Genomic DNA, 22532 nt, shown 5'->3' on the forward strand with positions numbered 1-22532 from the left:
TGACCACAAAGCCACCAGCCATTCTGTATGAAGTATGTTCCATTCGATGGTGTAGCCATGTTGGTTGGAGAGCCCTCACCACCTGAGATGGCTCTCTTATCTTGACACTCATCGGTGATGTCCAGAGCTCCCATCCAGTTTCCTCCTGGAGAGCAGTCGTCGTTAATGCAGACGTGGGTCTTGTTACCTTGGATGTAACGTGTAGTTCACTCCGGCTGGTCTCTCTGTGTAGGCCACTTGTGGTATTGTTCGTCCTTTAACAGTCACATTGAGATTTGTCCAGAATAGCTGATCACAGGCACCGTCAGCAAGTCCAGGGCGGTAAGGGTCGGCATCCTTGACTGTGACGGCACGGTGCTGATATCCAACTCCTCCCATGGATGCCATACATTTTGCTTCAGTGACATTCATTGCTCTGGCCTCCAAGCGAACTTGCGTGGAGGAAGGGGGGAGTTTCGAACACACATAGCATCCCTCCTGTGTGTGAGCTCTCACAGTGAACCTGACATACGGGTACCAAGTGTTGGTTTCGTATAGGTTTCTGGGGTCCCATGACCAGTCCTCAAAGTTCTCATCATGTGACCATCGTTTACCACGGGCAACATTGTCATTTGGTCTGTTCAGATGAGTCAATAGACCATAGCACGCTCCAACCACAACGCAGCAGAGGATCCATCTGGCATATGGAGCCCCGTTGCTACTAGGATGGCAGAGACACCGGGACATCCCCACCACTCCAAATTAGGGGTCCAGGCACTCTCTGCAACTTGCAGTGGCTGAGGTGAATCCAGCTGGGCCGTTGAGAAATTTTAATCGCCGTGGGAGTAGCAAGCAAAACTTGAAACGGACCCTCCCACCGTGGGCTGGCCCAGTTCTTTCTTTTGATGACCTTGATGTAGACCCAGTCTCCTGGATTGATGGAGTTGTCGACCTGCGAGGAGGAAAGATCAGGCGGCAGTAAATTTGCATTGAACACATCTTTCAGTTTGAGCGTCCTGATTAGATAATCTGCCAAGGTCTGTTCTTCATCTGCTTTTTGCAAATCTGCAGGGAACACTGGTAGTCTATATGGTCTCCCATGTATGATTTCAAAAGGTGTTAGTCCTTCTGAAGTGGGAGTAATTCTCATATAGAGCTTCACTAAGTCGAGGCAATCTGGCCAAGGTCTGCCTGTTGCTTCCATGCATTTTTTCAACCTGCTTTTGATGGTAAAGTTTGCCCGTTCAACCAGGCCTGCGCTCGAAGGATGCCAAGCACAGTGGTTTTTTTAACGTTATTCCAAGGTGTACAGCCATGTTCTGCACAACTTGGTTCACAAAGTGTGGACCATTGTCACTGTAAATGGTTTGGGGGATGCCATGAGTTGGTATGATCATCACTAGGCAGTATTTGTGAGGTCCACTTTGTGTGAGTTCAATAAAATCCATATGCATGATTTGAAATGGATAAGAGGGTTTTGGAAATGAGCCTCTCTTAGGTCTCATGTTTCCTTGTGGATTATGTTTCACACGAACAGGACATGCTTTACAATTTTTTTTTAAGTAAGCATCTAAACCAAAGGTAGTGAATTGTTGATCTATGATGGTCTTCATCCCTCCTGTCGACACATGGCAAGGCCCATGTGTCGCAAGCGCTGCTGCCTTAAAAAGTGATTTTGGTAAAACAGGTTTGTCATTGATGCGGTGGATATTATCTGTATCCACTATTGCACCTTTTGTCGTCCACATTCGTTTCTCCACCATTGGAGCATTGCCCTGCATATCTGTCAGTACAGTCTTATCTATGAGTTGTGTGTCCTCTGAACCCAGTAAAAAAAATTCATGGCCATGTCTCCCTGCAGCTGCTTCTTTTGCAATTTTGTCTGCTAATCTGTTTCCATTTGAGACTTCATCTCTGCCTGTGGTGTGAGCAGCACATTTACACACAGCTAGTTTAGCAGGTAAAAGAATGGCCTGCAACAAGTCTTTTAACAAGGAGGCATGGGTAACCGGCTTACCGGTTGATGTTGTCATCCCTCTGCACTCCCATTGATTCGCAAAATAGAACAGAGTAGAAAATGCATACTGACTGTCTGTGTATACAGTGACTTCCTTATCTTCCGCTAATTGACAAGCTCTTGTTAGTGCAGTTAGCTCAGCAGCCTGTGCTGACCTGTTGTATGGAAGCTTCTCTGCTTCAACAATCTGGTTTGGCAATTTCACAATTGCATAACCACTTTGATTGTTTCCTTTAGGATCCTTTGAACATGATCCATCCACAAACCACTTTTCCCCTTTGTCAAGTGGCGTGTCACTTAAATCTTCTCTGGGTAGCTGTAGATGTTCTGTAGCATCCAAACAGTTATGTGGTGTTCCATCCCCTGGCAACGGGATCAACGTTGCTGGGTTAAGGACTGTGCACCTCTTTATCACGATGTGTGGTTGTGACAGAAGTATAGCAGTGTAGGACAGATGTCTGTCTGGTGACAAAAAGTTCATTTTGCTTTGCAGCAGCAACACATCTACAGCATGTGGAACTAGCAGCTCCATTTTGTGAAAGAGCACCACATCTGCAGATTGTCTCACTGCAAGCGCCGCCGCGCATACTGCTTGGACACAGTCTGGCAAAGACAGAGCCACTGGATCCAGTTTTTTTGAATAAAATGCAATTGGTCTTAGTTTGCTGCCTGACTCTGACTCTGCAGTAACACTGAGGTCATAAAACCATTCCTGCAGTCTGCTGTTTGCCCAAAGGTTTTATTGTAGTCTGGCAAGATAAGAGTTGTGGTTTCTACCAGAGCCTGTTTCAGCACTACAAAAGCATCATCCGCTACTGATGTCCACATGATTTTTTCTGTCATTGTCATGGGAACTCCATGCACAACATCCAGCAGCGGTTGTGTTTTTTCCGCATAATGTGGGATCCATGCTCTGCAGTAATTGCAGAGCCCCAAAAATGACATCATTTGTTTTTTTTGTTTCAGGTTTCGGTGCACCTGAAGTAATCTGCTTTCTGGTTCTTTGTATCTGTCTTCCAGAAGCCGACAAAGTGTGACCTAAATAGTTCACTTCCTGTCTGACCCATTGTAACTTATTTTTGCTCACTTTATTCCCTGTTTTGCAGAGATAGTGTAACAATGCTAAGGAGTCTGCCTTGCAAGCAGCTTCAGTTTCAGAGGCTACCAGGAGATCATCTACATAAACTAGAAGTTGGCTTTTGTTTGACATCTGAAAATCAGCCAAACAGGCCATAATAGCTTGAATGAAAATAGTTGGACTATCAGCAAATCCTTGTGGCAATCTGGTGTATGTATAGCTTTGTCCTTTAAAGGTAAAAGCGAACCAAAACTGTGAGTCTGGGTGAATTGGCACTGAGAAAAATGCATTGCTGAGATCAATTACTGTGAAAAACTTCTGATTAGGTTTCAAAGTGTTCAGAAGTGTGTGTGGGTCAGGCACATTGGGTGCTCTTGTTTGCACTGCATCATTCACTGCTCGTAAATCTTGTATCATTCGCCAATTAATTTTGTCGGCCTTTTGGACTGGAAAAATGGGAGTGTTGCAAGAAGAATCCGAGCACTCCCTAATGATTCCTCCTGTCAAAAGATAATTTATAACAGGGGCAATCCCATTTATTGCCTCCTGTTTTAAAGGATATTGCTTAACTCTCGGTCGCCACTCTGATCTTGGTTTGATCTGTACTGGGAAAATGGATTTTAAAAGTCCTACATCAGATGGGCCCTTGGTCCACAGTTTTTCAGGAAGCCCAGCCAATTCCCCCTCCTCCTTTTCATTCAAACAAATGTCAACTAGTCAGGGAAGCGCACAAGCGCCTGCTTTGCCTACAGCTACTTCACACACTTTTTGCTTCCACACGTCACAACTGGTACTGTAGCTCCACCCACCACCTTTTTCCTCATAATCAGTCACAGATCCAGCAAGTTTAATTCGGGAACCCACATCTGCTCACGTTATACTGTGAGGTTTAAACAATGAGATGTGGGGTACAGCCGACAATTTGTATCTGTCTTTCTGAGGAGCGGGCAGGAGCACAGCAGCTGCTGCAAATGACCTGCGATCAGTGTACAGAGCAGTGATTGTTAAAGTTACTTCTGTGTCGCTGAGAAAACTTCCAATATAGTCATCTTGTGGATCAGTGAGAATATTCATGGTGACATGTAATTCATTACAAGTCATTTCTGATTCAGGTTGGGACAATTGTTTTCGAGCTTCACTCAGCAATCTGCCTGGGAGTTTAGGATTTTGTTCATAGGAGCAGCAAATCTGTTCAGCTGCTTGTGCAGCATATGAGTCCACATCTCTCACTCTACATGCTCGCATGCCATCCTTTACTGGAATTATTGCAATTCCCAACAGAGTCATCAGATCTCGTCCCAGCAGGTTTATGGGACATTTTGGAGATAGGACAATCGAAACTGAAGCCATGCTTCCAGTTTCTTTATCTCTCACTTCAACTGGATTAGAGATACTTTCCTTGTGTACCTGCCCATCAGCAGATTTCACCCAAATAGTATTTTGGGAGGCCTTTAGATTTGGTACTTTAGTTTTTATCACGGTTTTACAAGCCCCGGTATCACACAAAAACTCGACATCACTTCCTCCAATGTTTAGAGTAACATATGGTTTTTCTTTTGATGCACTCAGAATGTCCCATGCTGTATGGACATCTACTATTTCTTCCTCTATAGGAGTACCAGAGGTCAAAGGGGGGGGATCTAGTCATGCTGAGAATTTGGCCTTTCCTCTGCCCCTTCCTGCACCCTTTGATTGATATTGTTTTGCCCGATGACACTCCCTTGCAAGGTGTCCTCGTCTCCCACAGTTCCAACAGTTTGAATCTGATGGGGGTTTTGATTTATATGGCGGCCTGTGACCTTGTTGGCCTCTACCTCCTCCTTTGCCTTGCTGGGACCCTTGGAAGAAGACTGTTGTATCTTCATCTAGTTCATCATCATTATCTAGATGAAATACATCAGAACTTTTGCCTTTTTTGATCACTTTTTCAGCATGTCTGGCCCATTGCATAGTTGTTGTCACACTTGCAACATCCATTTCCACCAAATGTTTCCTCACCCAGTTGCCTATTTCAGGGCGGAAATTAGTGCGGAGCGCATTTTTAAGCTGTTGTTGATAAGCACTCTCAGCTGTATCATTGAATGGGATGCCACTATGCACCCTGAATTCTTTTTCAAATCTCAAATGAAAATCATCAGTATCTTCGCCAGGCTTCTGTTTTATTCCTGCCAAATGACCATAATTCGCTCGTCTTTGAAATATAGTTCGCACTCTTTGCACAAGACCATTCCATTGTGCTGCATACTCCCCTCCCAATTGATTTCCCTCAACGGGATAGGTAAAAGGCCCTTGATCATTTCTACCTGTATAATTTCCTCTAACCTTTGCCCAGTCTTTTCCCAAGGAGGACATTGCAGCTTCTCCTGCCTCATGTCCATTCAGTCTATAGGAATGTATAATTCCAGTCATGTCCTCTGCCCATTTATCTGGGTCTTCAGCAACAGGGGTAACCCCTTCAACTGCTTTTCTTGCCTTTTCCAAAGTCCATGGCCGGAAAACATATGTATGTGGGGGTTGGCCTTCCCCTACAATAGGATTTGGCACCTGTATCATTGGGCACACATCAACCTTGTCTAAATTTTGAGAAAATCTAGCAGCAGTGGTCAAACCTCTTGTTTGTACAGGACTTCTAATAACGTGACCCTGACTTCTTTTGCTGTTATATGGGGGGGGCTGCAGGTTTGTTAAGCTTGGATACAAGTTTTGTGTACGAGCGGAAGGCCCCTCTTGCTCCTCTGCTTGAGCTGCGCCTTCAGCTTCGGCTGGAGCCGTGGCCGCGGCAGTGCGCCTGCGCACTGTGGCCTCATTGTCTTCCGGCCTGACAAACATAGTCTCAGCCTCATCACCTTTCATCTTTCTATCTTTTGGATTTGTTCTCTTCTCTCTTGTGAAGCTTCTAACCACATTTTAGCACAATCCAATTCTCTCTCTTTTCTTTTTCAGTCCATTTTTCTTTTTATCCACACTCTCTTCTAAAACATCAACTACTATCTTCCACACTTCAACTCTCAACTTCCCTTCTACTCCATACTTTTTCTTCCACTTCGGCATATATTGCATACAATTAAGAAATCTACTCGCCATGTACTTCTCATCTCCGTCAAGAGGTAGAGATTTACCGTTTTTATTTCCCATATTAATTCTAGTAGTTTTAGGTTATACAATTTCTTTTTCTCAAAAATATTATTATTATTATTATTACTTATTTATTACTTATTTATTTAATTATGTCTTTGAGGATCCTCAATGCAGGTTTAAATTGACCTTTCAACAAATTACTAGCCTGTATTATTGCCGTGGATCAATGCTAGAACTGCTATTTAGTCAATTTATCCTACCAGTCACACTCTCAATCACACAAACTCCAGCGCTTTTTTTTTTCAGGCCTATCCAGGGATGGGTGTAAAACCCTCCCAAACAGCTTTGGAAAAACATACAAAGAAAAATCTACGCCCTTCTTTGATTAACAAAAAAAGAAGCTCCGTGTTTCTTAGCACGTTCTTTCCACTGGGACTCTAACCCAAGCCAGATCCCTCAGCTCGGAAAAACAGACAAAGAAGAGTCTACACACTTCTTCGATGAACGAAAAAGAAGCTCTGCCTTTCTTAGCCTGTTTCTTCCACTGGGACTTGAACCCAAGCTGGCTCTCGTGCACCTCTACGTGTTACGCGTTTAACAACACAACACAACTTCAGGCCTTTAACTTACTTGTCCCCTGGTTCGTTGAACTGCCGGGTCCCGTCAATCCACCTCTGTCAGACGAAGGCAGACCTAAGATGCTGGCCCAGCAAAGAATTTCCTTCCCAGGTCTTTCTTTACCAGGTCCGGCTAATGGACGCTGGCCCGTCGACGGTGTACAGCGTGTCGTCCTCCGTCAGCCAGATGGCGGGTATGAGAGATCCCGGGTTTCGGCACCAAAATGTTAGAGATTTGCTCACTCTAACTTATTTTGCAAGAACCACACGGGAGACAAGCAAGTCCGTTTAGACACCTGCAGGTGGAGAGTTCACTCGTTCAAGGAATGAAGTCTGAAGCCTCCTTCCTACAAGAGGATATTTATTAAGAGAAACAGAGTGGGGGTATGGGTAGGCTGGCTAGAAAGCCCTTGTCCTCTAGTCTAAACATGTCAAGGGATGTTTTACGACCTTGTGATAAGGAGGACAAGGTAAGGTATTTATTACCTGTTGCATTCCAACATAATCCTACGATAAAGATAACCTGGAAAACCCTAACAAGTATGAACATGAAAACGTTTATGAGTTTGTCTAACCTATCCGAATATGTACACGTTGCTGTTTCACCCACTTCAATCCCCCTTTTGACCTCAAAAGAGGTCAACCAAAAGACAAAATCCGAGCCATATCGGGAAAAATAATACAGCGAACAGGAGCAAAATTACCTAATATAAAGGGCGATTTCTAGAGGACAGGTTGGTGGTTGTAATAGACAATACATGTGTTAAAACGTTACACAATCAAGTCAAGTTTATTTATATAGCCCTAAATCACAGGCAAGTCTCAAAGGGCTTCTCATGTACCAAAAATTGACAATTATTCTCAAATATCCCCTGATCTTAAACTTCCAGGAGGGAAAGGAAAAACTAAAAAAAACCCTACTGGGGGAAAAATGAAAAACTTTGAGAAGAGACCACAAATGAGAGGATCCCCCTTCCAGGATGACCAGGCTGCAATGGACGCAGAGAGGGCACAGCTCAGTGGCCTAGTGGTAGAGTGTCCGCCCTGAGACTGGAAGGTTGTGGGTTCAAACCCCGGCCGGGTCATACCAAAGACTATTAAAATGGGACCCATTTCCTCCCTGCTTGGCACTCAGCATAAAGGGTTGGAATTGGGGGGGTTAGATCACCAAATGATTCCTGAGCGCGGCACCGCTTTTGCTCACTGCTCCCCTCTTCCCCAGGGGATGGATCAAAATCACGCGGGGATGGGTGAAATGGGGAGGACAAATGTCACCGTACCCAGATGTGTGTGTGACAATCATTGGGACTTTAACTTAACTTTAACATACAGGACTGTCTCATAAAATTAGAATATTGTGATAGTTCTTTATTTTCTGTAATGCAATTGAAAAAACAAAAATGTCATACATTCTGGATTCATTCCAAATCAACTGAAATATTGCAAGCCTTTTATTATTTTAATGTTGCTGATTATGGCATACAGTTTAAGAAAACTCAAATATCCTATCTCAAAATATTAGAATATCATGGAAAAGTATATACTAATAGGATATTCAACTACCGTAATTTTTGGACTATAAGTCGTGGGTTTTTTTCATAGTTTGGGTGGGGGGGCGACTTATATGTAAATTTTTTCAAAAATTTTCAAAACAAAAAAGTGAAACCACGATAAAGGAACCGCGATGTAGCAAGGGATTACTGTAATTTGTATTTCAAGTGACGTCAGCGGCGCGGCGTGGCGCGGCGGTTGTTTACAAAAAGGACAAAGATTGATCACGGGATGACGAAGATGACGAAGGGCCCCACGTACTACCGGCATCATTAGCGGCTTTGTTTCTAAGTGACACGGAGGACGAAGAGTTTGAAGGATTTAAGGATTTGGAGTGACACAGAAGGTTTGAAAAACTATTATGGCTTTTACGCACGTTCGGTCCTACTCTACGGAGCTCTCTTTCACCTCCGTGGATAGAAGTCGGGGGCCGGCGCTCGGCCGGGTGGCTGTCCGGGGACGGTGGATGGGGCTCGGTCATGGCTTTTACGCACGCCTAGTCATATTCTATGGATCTCTCTTCCACCTCCGTGGCTGGAAGTCCACGCCGCCACACGCCTGGAAGTTTGTTTTGTTAAATAAAGAGCCGTTTACCAAACCCACGTCTTTTCTTGTACTTTGTTAACGCTACAATATAGTTATATACTAGATCTGTGGAATAACGACGAGGCTGGAGTCAGGGCGCACGCGCGGCGTTGTTGACAAAGGACGAGGAATTTGATCGATGGATTTAATGATTTAGAGTACAGAGATGGTTTGATAATATTATTGCTTATATAATAGTTATTTGATATCTAATTTATATATCGTTATATGGGCCTGTGTAATATTTTGAACTGCAAGCGCCGTCAGCGGCGCGCACCCATTGTTGACAAAGGACGATCGATGGATTTAATGAATTGGAGTGACACAGATGGTTTTATAAACGTGTTATTTATGTAATAGTTTTTTTTTTTAATAACTCTGAATGTTACGTCAGGCCCGTTTATCAGCTCTTCATTTGTGTTTACGTCACGTTAGCATACCTATCGTTTAGCCTGTTGTTGCTCGTTCGTGTCTGTTCTTGGTGTTGGATTTTGTCGAATAAATTTCCCCCCAAAATGCGACTTATAACCTGGAGCGACTTGTATATGGTTTTTTCCACGTTATTGTGCATTTTATGGCTAATGCGACCTATATTCCGGAGCGAGTTTTAGTCCGAAAATTACGGTAATCACTTGAATCGTCTAATGAATTCGAATCACCTGCAAGGGTTTCCTGAGCCTTGATAAACACTCAGCTTGGTTCAGTAAACTAAATCACAAGTATGGGGAAGACTGCTGATCTGACTGCTGTCTAGAGGACCATCATTGACACCCTCCATCAGGAGGGTAAGACACAAAAAGAAATTTCTCAAAGAGCAAGCTGTTCACAGAGTGCAGTTTCAAAGCACATTCACAAAAACTCTATTGGAAGGGGGAAATGTGGCAAGAAACGCTGCACAACCAAGAGAGATGACCGCAGCCTTAACAACATTGTGAAGAAGAGTCGCTTCCAGAATTTGGGGGAGCTTCAAAGACAGTAGACTGAAGCTGGAGTCCAGGTATCAAAAGCCACTGTTCACAGACGTGTCCGGGAAATGGGCTACAATAGCCGTATTCTTATGGTTAAGCCACTTCTGAACTCAAGACAACGGAAGAAGTGTCAATTCAAGTCAAGTTTATTTGTATAGCCCTAAATCACAAACAGTTTCAAAGGGCTTCACATAGACAAAAATTGACAATTATTCTCAAAGCATCCCCTGATCTTAAGCTTCCAAAAGGGCAAGGAAAAACTCAAAAAAAACCTACCAGGGGAAAATGAGAAACCTTGAGAAGGGACCACAGATGGAAGGATCCCCCTTTCAGGATCACCAGGTTGTAATGGATGCAGAGAGGGCACAAGTAATACATAATATGAAAATCAATGAAAAAATAGATGTAGGTGCCCTCAATTGTCCTGGCAATGTCTTCAAGGGGGTTGAGCTGCAGTCTCCTCATCTTGAATTGGTCCCCGAGAATCCAGCTAGCCGCTATCAGCTTTTGCGCCACCTAACCCACTCCCCAGCCAGGGAGGGGGGTGGGGAGAGAGAACAAAAACAAACTCCGGCCGAATCGGCCACTACAAGTTAGTTAAAGGCCATCTCATAGAAATGTGTCTTTAAACGTGTCTTAAATGTTTCTACTGAGGTAGCAGTTCTAATATCCATTGGTAGGGCATTCCAAAGCTCTGGAGCCCAAATAGAGAATGCTAGAACCTGCAGACATTTTCTTGGCCCTCGGCGTAACTAAAAGACTAGCGTTTTGCGAACGAAGGTTACGAGACGGAACATAAGGAACATCTAGGTCGACGAGATATGAAGGCGCTAAGCCATGCAGTGATTTATAGGTTGGTAGAAGAACCTTGAAGTCACATCTTAAATGGACCGGGAGCCAATGTAAGTTGGCTAATATTGGAGTAATGTGATCAAATTTTCTTGTCTGTGAGAGCAGCCTCGCAGCAGCATTTTGTACTAACTGTAGACTTTTGATGAGGGACTTAGGAAGACCAGAGAATAATACATTACAGTAGTCCAGGCGCGACATGACGAACGCATGTATAATAGTTTCCGCATCCCCGGTCGAGAGGATCAGACGAATCTTAGCAATATTACGAAGGTGAAAATACGCAATTCTGGTTACCGTATTTTCCGGACTATAAGTCGCTCCGGAGTATAAGTCGCACCAGCCATAAAATGCCCCAAAAAGTGAAAATAAAACATATATGTCGCGCCGGAGTATAAGTCGCATTTTGGGGGGTAATTTATTCGAAAAAATCCCACACCAAAAACAGTCATGAACGAGCAACAACAGGCTAAACGATAGCAACAACAGGCTAAACGATAGGTATGCCAACGTGACAAACAAACAAAGAGCTGAGAACGGGCCTGACGTAACATATAGAGTGATTAAGGACAACTATTACATGAATAACATGTTTATAAAACCATCGGTGTCACTCCAATTCATTAAATCCATCGATCGTTCGATACGATAGCAACAGGCTAAACGCTAGGTATGCTAACGTGACAAACACAAACGAGGAGCTGAGAGCGGGCCTGACGTAACATATAGAGTGATTTAGGACAACTATTACATAAATAACATGTTTATAAAACCATCGGTGTCACTCCAATTCATTAAATCCATCGATCGTTCGATACGATAGCAACAGGCTAAACGATAGGTATGCTAACGTGACAAACAGAAACGTAGAGCTGAGAATGGGCCTAACGTAACATATAGTTACTAAAGAAAACGATTACATGAATAACACGTTTATAAAATCATCTGTGTCACTCCAATTCATTAAATCCATCGATCAAATTCCTCGTCCTTTGTCAACATCGCCGCGCGTGCGCCCTGACGTCAGCCTCGTCTTTATTCCACAGATCTAGTATATAACTATATTGTAGCGTTAACAAAGTACAAGGATAGACGTGGGTTTGGTAAACGGCTCTTTATTGAACAAAACAAACTTCCAAGCGTGTGGCGGCGTGGACTTCCAGACACGAGAGCTCCATGGCATAGGACCGGGCGTGCGTAATGGCCATGTCCGAGCCCCATGCACCGTTCGCGGACAGCCACTCGGCCGAGCGCCGGCCCCCGACTCAGTAGAGTGGGACCGAGCGTAAAAGCCATAATAGTTTTTCAAACCTTCTATGTCACTCCAAATCCTTAATTCCTTCAAACTCTTTGTCCTCCGTGTCACTTAGAAATGATCACCGCTAATGATGCCGGTAGACCTTACGTGGGTACATTTGTCCTTTATGTAAACAACCGCCGCGCCGTGCCACTGACGTCACTTGAAATAGTAATCGCTTGGTACATCACTGTTCTCCAAACTTTCTTTCTGCTGCTTGATTACTGTTTTCAGCTTCATATTTTAAAACTGGAAGTTTGTAACCTGTAAAATATGAGTTTCTTTTTGGTGCCATTTTTCTTAAGCCCACCCAGTTGATGAGTCACGGCCAACGGTGAAATTTAGAGCCCCCTCATCCAGTTTCGTCTGAAAATATAATTTTTTTCAGATGTAGATTTTTGTTTTGTTTATTTGGTTTTATCAAAGTCAAAGTCTGCTTTATTGTCGATTTATTTTTTTAAATTTTTTTTTTCATATACCAAGACACACAAAGAGATTGAAATTACGTTCCCACTATCCCTCGGTGAGATAGTACACATATGCATACAAGCAACACAAAAAAACGCAAGAAGACACAAACAATGAATAAATAAAGTGTTGAATAAATGATAAATAAACAAATAATAATAAATAATAATAATAAATATAAGAGGAGCAAGTGTACATACAGCAGACAGTGGACTTGGATATGGTGCTTTAAAGTGTTAATTGCTTTATTTGATGTTTTCTCTATTTTTTATGTTTTGAATATCTTCAAGATAAAGATATAAAAGCATGTGAAGTGATCAACTACACTAAAAATAATATGGGAAGCGGTCAACTATACTTGGAAGTGATGTCTTAATGATCAAGTAAAAATTTGTGAAAAAAGAACATAAGTCGCTCCTGAGTATAAGTCGCCCCCCCCCCACCCAAACTATGAAAAAAAACGCGACTTATAGTCCGGAAATTACGGTACCGTCCCTTAGTCACTTTAGCAAGTGCTGTCTCAGTGGAATGATTAGCTCTAAAACCAGACTGAAAAGATTCAAATCGATTATTGGCGACCATGTAATCAATAAGCTGCTGCGTTACTACTTTTTCAAGAATTTTTGCTATGAATGAGAGATTTTAAACCGGCCTATAATTACTGAGACAGTCCGGGTCAAGATTTGGTCGCTTAAGTAGCGGTTTAATGATAGCAGTTTTAAAGGCTGTTGGCACTATCCCAGAAGAGAGACAGATTAATTATAATCAAGACGGACGGTCCTAAAATCTGAAATAATTCTTTAAATAGTTTGGCTGGAAGCAGGTTGAGTAAACACGTTGTTTGTTTAGCCACACTAACCAATTGTGGCCCGGCATTACCTCTAAAATATTTATTAGCGTGGCAGGAAGATACGACCATAGGAATTTGATAGTTAATATTCGGCAGACCGGAATTTTATCATTAACAAGCACCGTGCCATCAGCGCGACTGGTCATGGTAGAGTAAATGGATTTGTCTACTACCTCAGTAGAAAGTGTGTCAATGTATACTGTGGCACTATTCAACCTGTGACACTCTAGTCTACACAATGAACTATGTGCATGCTGGGAATCTAGCCTAGCGTTAGTTAACTTTAACTTAACTCCAAACCCATCCTAACAGGTGGCCTAGTCACCTGTGACCCGGCCTTCTCTAAAGTGACCTGTCATGAATGGCTCAAACAGTAATCCATGTTCCTCGAAAGAGTGAAGGCGCCTTCACGATTAGGATGAAGGTCGTCCTTCCTCAGCAGGTCGGGGCGGCCCCAGAAGGAGGACCAGTTATCTATAAAATACAGTCCCTGCTTCTTACAGAAACCAGCCATCCATCGATTAAGGGAGACTAATCTACTAAACCTCTCATCAGTGCCTATCCCAGGAGGGGGGCCAGAGACAAATACTCGATGCCGACTCATCTTTCCGGCGTGATCACAAGTCCTCGCTATGTTTTTCTATGTGATCTCTGATTGCCTCATCCTAACGTCATTGGAGCCAATGTTTATTACTATATCTGAGTAGCTAGTGTTGTTGGACCTACGCTGTTGACTAGACCTATTGCAAGCCAGCTCCCTAAGATTAGCCTCTATGTCGGGTGCTCTGCCTCCAAGGATACACATTACCGTGGCTGGATTTTTAAGCGTGATGTTTCGGGTAATGGAGTCACCTCTGACCAAAGTGGGAGAGCCAGTAGACTGAGATGGCTTGGAACAGCTATGCATCTTAACTGGCTCATCGCAGTTAGCAAGCTGCATGGGGCTAGTGCTTACTGGGCTAGTCTGTGTCCGCCACATCTACGGTTATCGCGCTATTCTGCTCTAGCTGGCGGACACGTCCCTCTAGCAAGGACAACTTCTCTAAGAGAAGGGTGCAGTTGGTGCACGAAGCCGTACAAACGTCTTCATCCGCAGCCATACTTGCGTGTCCAATGATTGACGGTAGACAGTAGACAGACAGCCACGAAGCCTCCGCTGAGAGCCAAACAATGACGTGGTCGAAATGATAGGGCTTGACGGTCCGTGACTTTCAACAATAGTAAACTCCCAAAAGTGGAGTAAAAAACGTAAAAAGCGAATGAGGAAAAATTAGAAAAGAATGTAAAAATGTAGAAATGTAAATAGTCTCTGTAGTGACGCTGCGGCGCTCTGCGTGGCAAACCGGAAGGGATTCATGTCCAACATGACTATGACACTGCCAGGACGAGGAGGTCACGCCTCAATACTCCAGTTCAACTTGAGTGTGTGAGTGAAAAACCTGCGGCAAGATGTTACAATGCAAGGCTCACACGGTCTCTCTGCCTTAGGCGACCACAATGTCATTATTATCGTCAGTCTGAGATAACAATCGCTTGTAGTAGTTTTACCGTTGGGCGCTTGGCACGCCCACTGGTGGAGGGTGAGCACAATTCTCACCCCCTTTGGAGCACTGCTCCATCCGGAGGGAACCTGAAAATGTCTGCAGTGCAGTCCGTCAAGGTAGACTACCTGGCCACCAAGGTTGAGAGGATTATTCGGCCTCATTTTCAACAAGGGGTGGGGATGCTGCCGATGGCTGATCTGGATAACCGCAGGAACCTTTCACAGGGGCACACACTTCAATTGGTCCAGTCCACCTGGGCTCTGTCCACTTCCTCGTCAGGAATTTTAGCCAGACAGTTGGAGTGATCTGGATCTCAGTCTTTGCTCCTAGATCCACAGTAGTTTGCTCAGCAAATCTGGGACCATAAAACTGGAAAATTGTTCCGAGATGTGTGTGTGCGTGTGCGTGCGTGCGTGCGTGCGTGCGTGCGTGCGTGCGTGCGTGCGTGCGTGCGTGCGTGCGTGCATGTACTTGCCATTATCTAGATCAGTAACTGGAAGGGTTGAAATTGATCTTGTCAAACAGCACCCTTTCTGCACCTTTTTTTGCACATCGTCTTTAAACATGTTAAACCTTATCATCCCTAAATTGTTACCACATTTTATATTCATTCCAGATACGTAGTTGTCTCTCATTCACTCCTGCCTTTCGAGAATCTTCTTCTGCTCCTCTCATCACTGTATGTTGAATTCTTACATGTCCTTTTAAGACTCCAAAAACAAGCACATTTGTAAAAAACATTGAATCTCACAATATACAAAATTATTCTACTCACTCAATTCTACTTCAGTTGGAAAAAAAAAGAGAGAGAGAAAAAAAGAAAAAACATTGAATCTCACAATATACAATATACGGTTCGGAGGTCACAGTTTCTGAAGGATTTCTTACCCTCCAAAGGTGGCGCCCCCCCCCCCCCCCCCCCCCCCCCCCCCTGGACAAACCCACGTCAGGGTCACCATCTGTTGCATGTTCTTTGAGATGTCCGTTGTTGAGCAAGGAAAACAAAGATGTGGAGTAACAGTTGGTCCTTTATTGACAAGATCTTGAGTTGTTTAATGGCGGCCAGTACACGAACACGGCAGCAGATGAAACAACAGCCCCCATCTCCAGGTCAGAAGGTTTTATACTGTCCGGAAAAGGCGGGAAAGCGTCACCTGACCATTTGGTATCTATGAGTATGGGGGAGTTACCCCGTGTGTGTGTGTGTGTGTGTGTGTGCGCGTGCGTGCGCGCGCGCGTGTGTGTGTGTGTGTGCAAGTGTGTGTGCGCGTGCGTGCGTTTTAAAAGAAGAGTCCCTAGGGGGTCGAGTGAGCGGGCTGACTAAGGTGACCCAGACGTCCTCTTATTTGCGGATATGTCCTACTTATAAGCCCTAACATAATGTCCAGGATTTTGTTGGACTGCCTCAAACATAATACATGTACAGTAACATTGTCAGTTGTCAACGACGTTCCATTTCACTCAATTCCAGGTTTATCTGTATCGTTCGCAAATAAGTCACGCCCTTCTCCTCAAATCTAGTCACTTTGCTGAATGTATGTGTGTATGTAGGGTGGGCTAGCCAGTCGACACCGAGTGTTTACAAGTAATGCCGAAATGAATATGCACGTTCACGGAGGAGTTGAATAAAAAATTCCAGTGCTTTCGCCAGGGTCGTGTTTCTTATGAAGCTGAGTGCTTGACATGTAAGGCAGGCACTTGCGTGTCTGTGGCAAATAAAGGTGTCAACGACCTGCAGGCATACACACTACATTCAACCAAGTACACAAAAGCAGCGAGGGGCGGGAGCTCATCATCCAAAATCACAGATTTCTTTGTGACGAAGTCCGAGAGTGTAGCCGTCACTGCAGCAGAAGGTTAGGGTTAGGGGTTAGCTATGTTCTTTATACAGTTAAGCGCCATGAAAGTACACCTAGCTTGTTAAGGAAGGTATTTTTTTCCTAAATGCTGCACCGATGGCCGTGTTTCTTTTGTCTTTTTTTTTATTTAGTGTACCACTATAAAACAAAAAAATTTCAGTGTACATGTGTTTTTATTAGTGTAAATATGTTTTTGTTATTGTACATATGTTGTTTTGTGTTATTCGGGCCAATAAATACCATTGCTATACAGACACCATGTCATTTGTGTCATAACATACAACGATACTCCGATAAGTCCCTCCCCCTCCCAAAAAAAGGTGTCCTCCTTTTCAGAAACCCAAATCTGGTCACCCTAATTTTAGTTGGTTGCACGCATTTTCTGGCAATTTGTTGTTTATTTACTGCCGACTGCTCGAGTCATCACTGAATTACTCCCTGAGCGCCGCCCCAGAATTTTTTTTTTTAATAGAACAGTATTCCACCAAAATATTTATACAAGAGCCCTTGTAAATGCATTTTCGATTGAACTTGATATACCATAATATAACTCTTATACAAAACATCCCTCCATTAATTGTAAATTTAAATAAACATTCTAGATGTCATAAATGTAAATATCGTAATAATGTAGATTGATTGATAGAACTTTATTAATCCCACAGCGGGGAAATTCACTTGTCACAGCAGTGCATATGAGTGCAAGAATAATACGAGTGCAAGAATAAAACAAGTGCCAAAATTTCAAAAAAGGGTAAACAACAGACAAGGACAAATACAAGTGCCGCTAGTAGAGACGAAACACAATTTTATCAGGTGCCACGCGTGTTGTAAAGTCTGACAGCAGAGGGAATGAAGGACCTGCGTAACTGTTCCTTCCTACACCGAGGGTGCAAAGGTCTGCCGCTAAAGGAGCTGCTCAGGGACCGCACAATCTCATGGAGGGGGTGAGAGGTGTTGTCCATGATGGATTTAAGCTTAATCAACGTCCTCCTCTCACCCACAACCTCAATTGAGTCCAGGGGACAGCCCAGGACAGAGCTCGCTCTTCTGACCGTCTTATTCAGTCTCCCCCTGTCCCGGTCAGTACTGCCCCCGCCCCAGCAGACCACAGCGTAGAGGATGGCTGAGGCCACCACAGAGTCATAGAAGGTCCGGAGGAGAGCCCTGCACACACCGAAGGACCTCAGTCTCCTCAGCAGGTGGAGGCGACTCTGGCCCTTTTTGTACAGGGCGTGGGTGTGATCAGTCCAGTCCAGTTTGTTGTTCCAGGAATCTGTAGTTCTCCACTACCTCAATGTCCGATTCCTGGATATTCACCGGAGTGAAGATGGGTGCTGTCCTCCCGAAGCTCACAACCATCTCCATCGTCTTGCTGGTGTTCAGCTGAAGCTGGTTGAGCTCACACCAGCTGACAAAGGAAGAATTTAATAAATAATAATAAAGATTAATGTAATAAATGTCATAAATGACATTAATCTGTCTTTCAAGGAGGAGGAAGGAGGAACGATTAGCTCCTTGGTAACTGCCCCAAATTGTATGCTTGGCATACTTTCAGTTATGACACAAAAAAAGCTGTCTCAAAATATAATTGCACTAGCAAATGGCAAATGTTTGTCTATGAAACTACCTTCAGATATGCAGGGATGAGAATTTTACGCGGATTTCCGTGTTTTTTTCCGTTGAAAGTATTTTCGTGAATCGTGTAAATCCGTTGAGAAAATTATTTTTTTATATATGGGGGGGAGCGGACGGCTAGCTGGCCAGGCAACGTTGGCCTCTGCGACTCTCACGGGCACTCCCCCGCCCGCCGCGACAGCGTGTACCCCCCCGCCCCCCTTCTTTTCCATGCTTTTTCACATTTGCCATTCTCATCCCAGGATATGAACATTCCGCTAGCTAACAAACGTAAAAGGTAGGCTATATCAGAAATTATTATTAGCCCTTAATTAGCCCAGTGTTGGGAACTCACTACTTGTTCAAAAAGGTATCTGAGTTATTATTTACTGAATAAAAGTAATTTGTTACCGGGGAAAGTGTTACAGTTAAAAAAAACACATAACAAAACACATGCACGTTTTTGCCTTTAACTTTAATGAATTTGAAATACATGTTATCGCCACCTTGAAAATGCTAACTTTTCAGCAGTCCTGTGTATGTCTCTTCTGTTTGTGGTGTGACTACTGATGAAAGTGCGTTAGTCACCACACGTGAAAAACACTGGCTCTGATTGACTACAACAATGCTGCCCTAGCCAATCGCTCAGTGACTTGTTACGTTAACCTGGAAACTCCTCACTTGCCTCAGGCTCATCCACCCGGCCTGCAGCTGAAGGGGGTGTGAAATTGCCACTTACCCACACAGTGATTAACAGGGTGATAAAACCGCTTTGCAGCGCAATATTCTAAAAAAAATTGGGGGGGCTCCTACTACTCTCCACATGACATAAAAAAACATCGCCTTAGGCGGCTGCCCATGTTGTCCAGACCAAAAAACGATGGATAATCCATTTTCAAAAGACGAGTTCGTGAGAACCCTAAGGAAGGCGTCACAACGACGGCTCCTTTCACCACTCAAAATACGCAAAGTCAGGAACTTTGTTTTATCTGCGCAGTAGGTTTTCTTTATTGTGACCAGTTAAATGTGGTAAAGGGAAGAAAACTATTGACTGTTTGGAATTGAGTCAGCGTTTGAGGATCTGCGCTGACCCTACGAACCACTCTTAGTGGCCATCATTCACAAATGACTTCATGACCAGGGTCTCTTTTGCAATTGTACTTAGCTACTGTGTGTGTTTGCGCCAACTCAATTTGGATGATTGCAAGTCCACTCGAAGCAACAAAGAGTCATTAGAAGGGCTGAGCGTTGAAGGTAGACGCACGTGCAAATCCGCCAGACGCACACAGGCCACGTTGAAGCAGCAGCCGTGTGCCGTGTATGTTCGCAGCATAGCAGCTGATCCCAGAAAGGAGACGTCGGGCGTCGGGCAAAGAGGTCCGAGGGAGGAGGTCCATGAACGGGAGGAAGCCCCTGCCCCCTCCCCCACGCCCCCTCACCATCAGCAAAGTCCACAGCGAAGCCAGCTGGGCAGCAGTAAAAACCAGGCGCCCCCCAAGAGGTGTCCCCTTTTCTCTGACCTCATTTCCTGCTCTGGCCTGATGAAGACCTTGTTGCTCCTACTAACCTTTCTGACTACAAAATCACACCACCCCATCCTCCTTTTCCAAGTGGGTGCTCCTTTTAGCGGCGCCTTGTCGGAGTGTAACCCCGGCGTGCTTTCACCATGTTCTCTCTCTCTCTCTCGCTGTCTCTCGCTGTCTCTCTCTCTCTCTCTCTCTCTCTCTCTCTCTCTCTCTCTCTCTCGCTGTCTCTCTCTCTCGCTGTCTCTCTCTCTCTCGCTGTCTCTCTCTCTCTCGCTGTCTCTCTCGCTCGCTGTCTCTCTCGCTCGCTGTCGCTCTCTCTTCTCTCTCTCTCTCTCTCGCTCTCTCGCTGTCTCTCTCTCTCTCTCTCTCTCTCTCTCTCTCTCTCTTGCTGTGTCTGTCTCTCTCCCTCGCACTCTCCCTCTGTCTGTCTTACTCTGTCTCTCTTACTCGCTCTTCCAGTGAGTGTGTTTGTGAGTGAGAGTTAAAGGGAGAACTTTGACTGTCACTCCCACACACGCTCACTCACTCACACTGATACACACACAGACTGCGTCAAGCGGGGGATGTCGTCCAGCGCTCATTGCCACCACAGCTCAACACATTTTTCTCTCCAACCCACCATCTCTCCCTCTTTAGTGTGCGTGCAGGTACGAAGTTACACTTGTTGGCCGTGCTGGAAATCATTCTCTCGTTCCCTGATGTTTCTAACAATTTGTAAATACAGTAAGCCGTTCGTTGCTTATAAGTAGGCCCGACTAATCAAGCGTTCTGCCCGTTAGCTTTTCAAAATCTTTAACATTGGCTCGAATTTGGATGATTTTTATGTCACTTGCTCAAAACAGAATGTTGAGTGCAGAAAGGTCTACTACCACCGTTTGTCCAGTAAGTGGAGCTGTGAATACCGAAGATCAAAGTACAGTGGAGCCTCGGTTTTCGAAAGTCCCGGTTCTCGAACAAATCGGTATTCGAACAAAAAATTCGAGATTTCTTTGCTTCGGATGTCGGAAAAAATACGGTTGTTGAACCTCGCGAGATGAGCCGAGAGGACCTGCATGCCAACTGACTCCATTTGTTATTACGTTCTCGTTACTCTGAGGATTGCATCAACTCTAATCATGCCTCCAAAGGAAGCAAGTGGGAGCAGTAAAGCCATCCTAAAACACAAAGACGCTCCTAACGCAATGCGACACTGAGCGCCCGGCGCGCTGCGGTTGCGCGATTGGACCAAATTAAGCTCCCTGCGCACTGAGGTCCATTTAAATTTTGGAAAGTACATTAGGACTTTAAAAATATTTTCTAAATTTTAGCGACCACTCTGTCACAATAATGCGCCCAGCGCGGTGCAGTTGCGCGGTCTGCGGTGCGCAACGGTTGCGCGTTCGGACAAAATTGAGCTCCCCGCGCACTGATGTCCACTTAAATTTTAGAAAGTACAGCAGGGCTTTAAAAATATTTTTTAAATTTCAGCGACGGTTCTGTCACAATAATGCGACCAGCGCGGTGCAGTTGCGCGGTCGGCGACGCGCTACGGTTGCGCGTTCGGCGTTGCGCTGCAGTTGCGCGATTGGACAAAAATGCGCAAATGAAAAAATGCTTTAAAAAGCGGGGGTTTTTTTCATTTGCTTGGAACGGATTAATTTTTTTTTCATTATTTGTAATGGGAAAATATGATTCGTAATTCGAACTATTCACTTCTCGAACAGCCTTCTGGAACGGATTGTGTTCGAAAACCGAGGCTCCACTGTATTGTGAAACAGTCAAACATTATAACTTTAATTCATACATTTGTTGGAAGTGACTACCAAAATAAGTTAATATATTTATTTTATTAAGTGTTCTTTGAAGTCATCGGCCGATTCATTGGTAAGAGTTTGTTTTACTTTTCTTTCAAATCGGCCTAAAAAAAATTGACAAGTTTACCAACACCTCAATACCTTATTTGGACGCTGGAACAGATTCAAGGCTTTTCCATTCATTTCATTGTGAAAAGGTCATTTGAGATAATAGCTAGATAATAAATGAATGAAATTCATGTCACAATATATAGGGTTTTGCACCAAGTGGAGTTGAGTCATTGATCTACAGATGTTGGTTTAGTGGCTGATGTATGGTTTAGCCAGATGTTGGTTCAGCGGGGATGTACGGTTCATCTCTGACTTATCTGGTAGCCAGGGAATGATTCCCACCACGGTGCAGCGTCGGTCTATCCAGGTCCTTCCTCCTGATGCTAACTCGCCTCCAGTAGGGCCTGTCGCCTCTCCTCTTCTTCATCACTGGTACTCAGTGCATGTCTGTGTGTATCAGGGGTCAGAGGCGCTCTGCAGGCGTGGAGCGATCTCAGAGTAGCACCTGGGTCACGTCTGACGACCACCGAAGCAAGTTGGTGAAAGCAGTGTCCACCTCCAAACTACTCGCCAAAGTGGCGAAGAATGCGAACAGGTACCCGCATTCTTATCCCCTTTTGGTTTTGCTCTACGTATTTCTCTCCATTGCAAAGAATGTTTTTTTGGGCGGCCATTTGTCAATCACCCGCCGGAGACGTACAGTGAATATGACTGGACTGTCAATAGGGTAAGCCATCGTATGTTGCCAACGCTGCAACTGACAATCGTTGGATTTTTGGGTTTTTTTTGCCGAAAACTCCAGTTG

General features: G+C 44.4%; 1 protein-coding gene across 4 annotated transcripts in view; it reads left to right on the forward strand.

Moving 5' to 3' along the window:
• Positions 1–22532, forward strand: part of eml4 (EMAP like 4) — a 61551-nt gene that overhangs the window by 23870 nt on the left and 15149 nt on the right. For 3 of the 4 annotated variants that reach the window (XR_015860485.1, XM_088385443.1, XM_088385444.1), the window contains exons 4-5: positions 19688–19858; positions 22188–22322. Coding sequence is in view for 3 of the 4 variants with exons in the window: in XM_088385443.1 (XP_088241569.1) it covers positions 19688–19858; positions 22188–22322 (306 nt within the window). In the remaining variant the exon portion in view is untranslated. The remainder of the gene's footprint in view (positions 1–19687; positions 19859–22187; positions 22323–22532) is intronic. The other variant, XM_088385445.1, reaches the window with a different exon arrangement.

Source organism: Syngnathus floridae, chromosome 9 (genome assembly GCF_059516105.1).
Source record: "Syngnathus floridae isolate MCC-2025c chromosome 9, RoL_Sflo_1.0, whole genome shotgun sequence".
Taxonomy (NCBI): Eukaryota; Metazoa; Chordata; class Actinopteri; order Syngnathiformes; family Syngnathidae; genus Syngnathus; species Syngnathus floridae.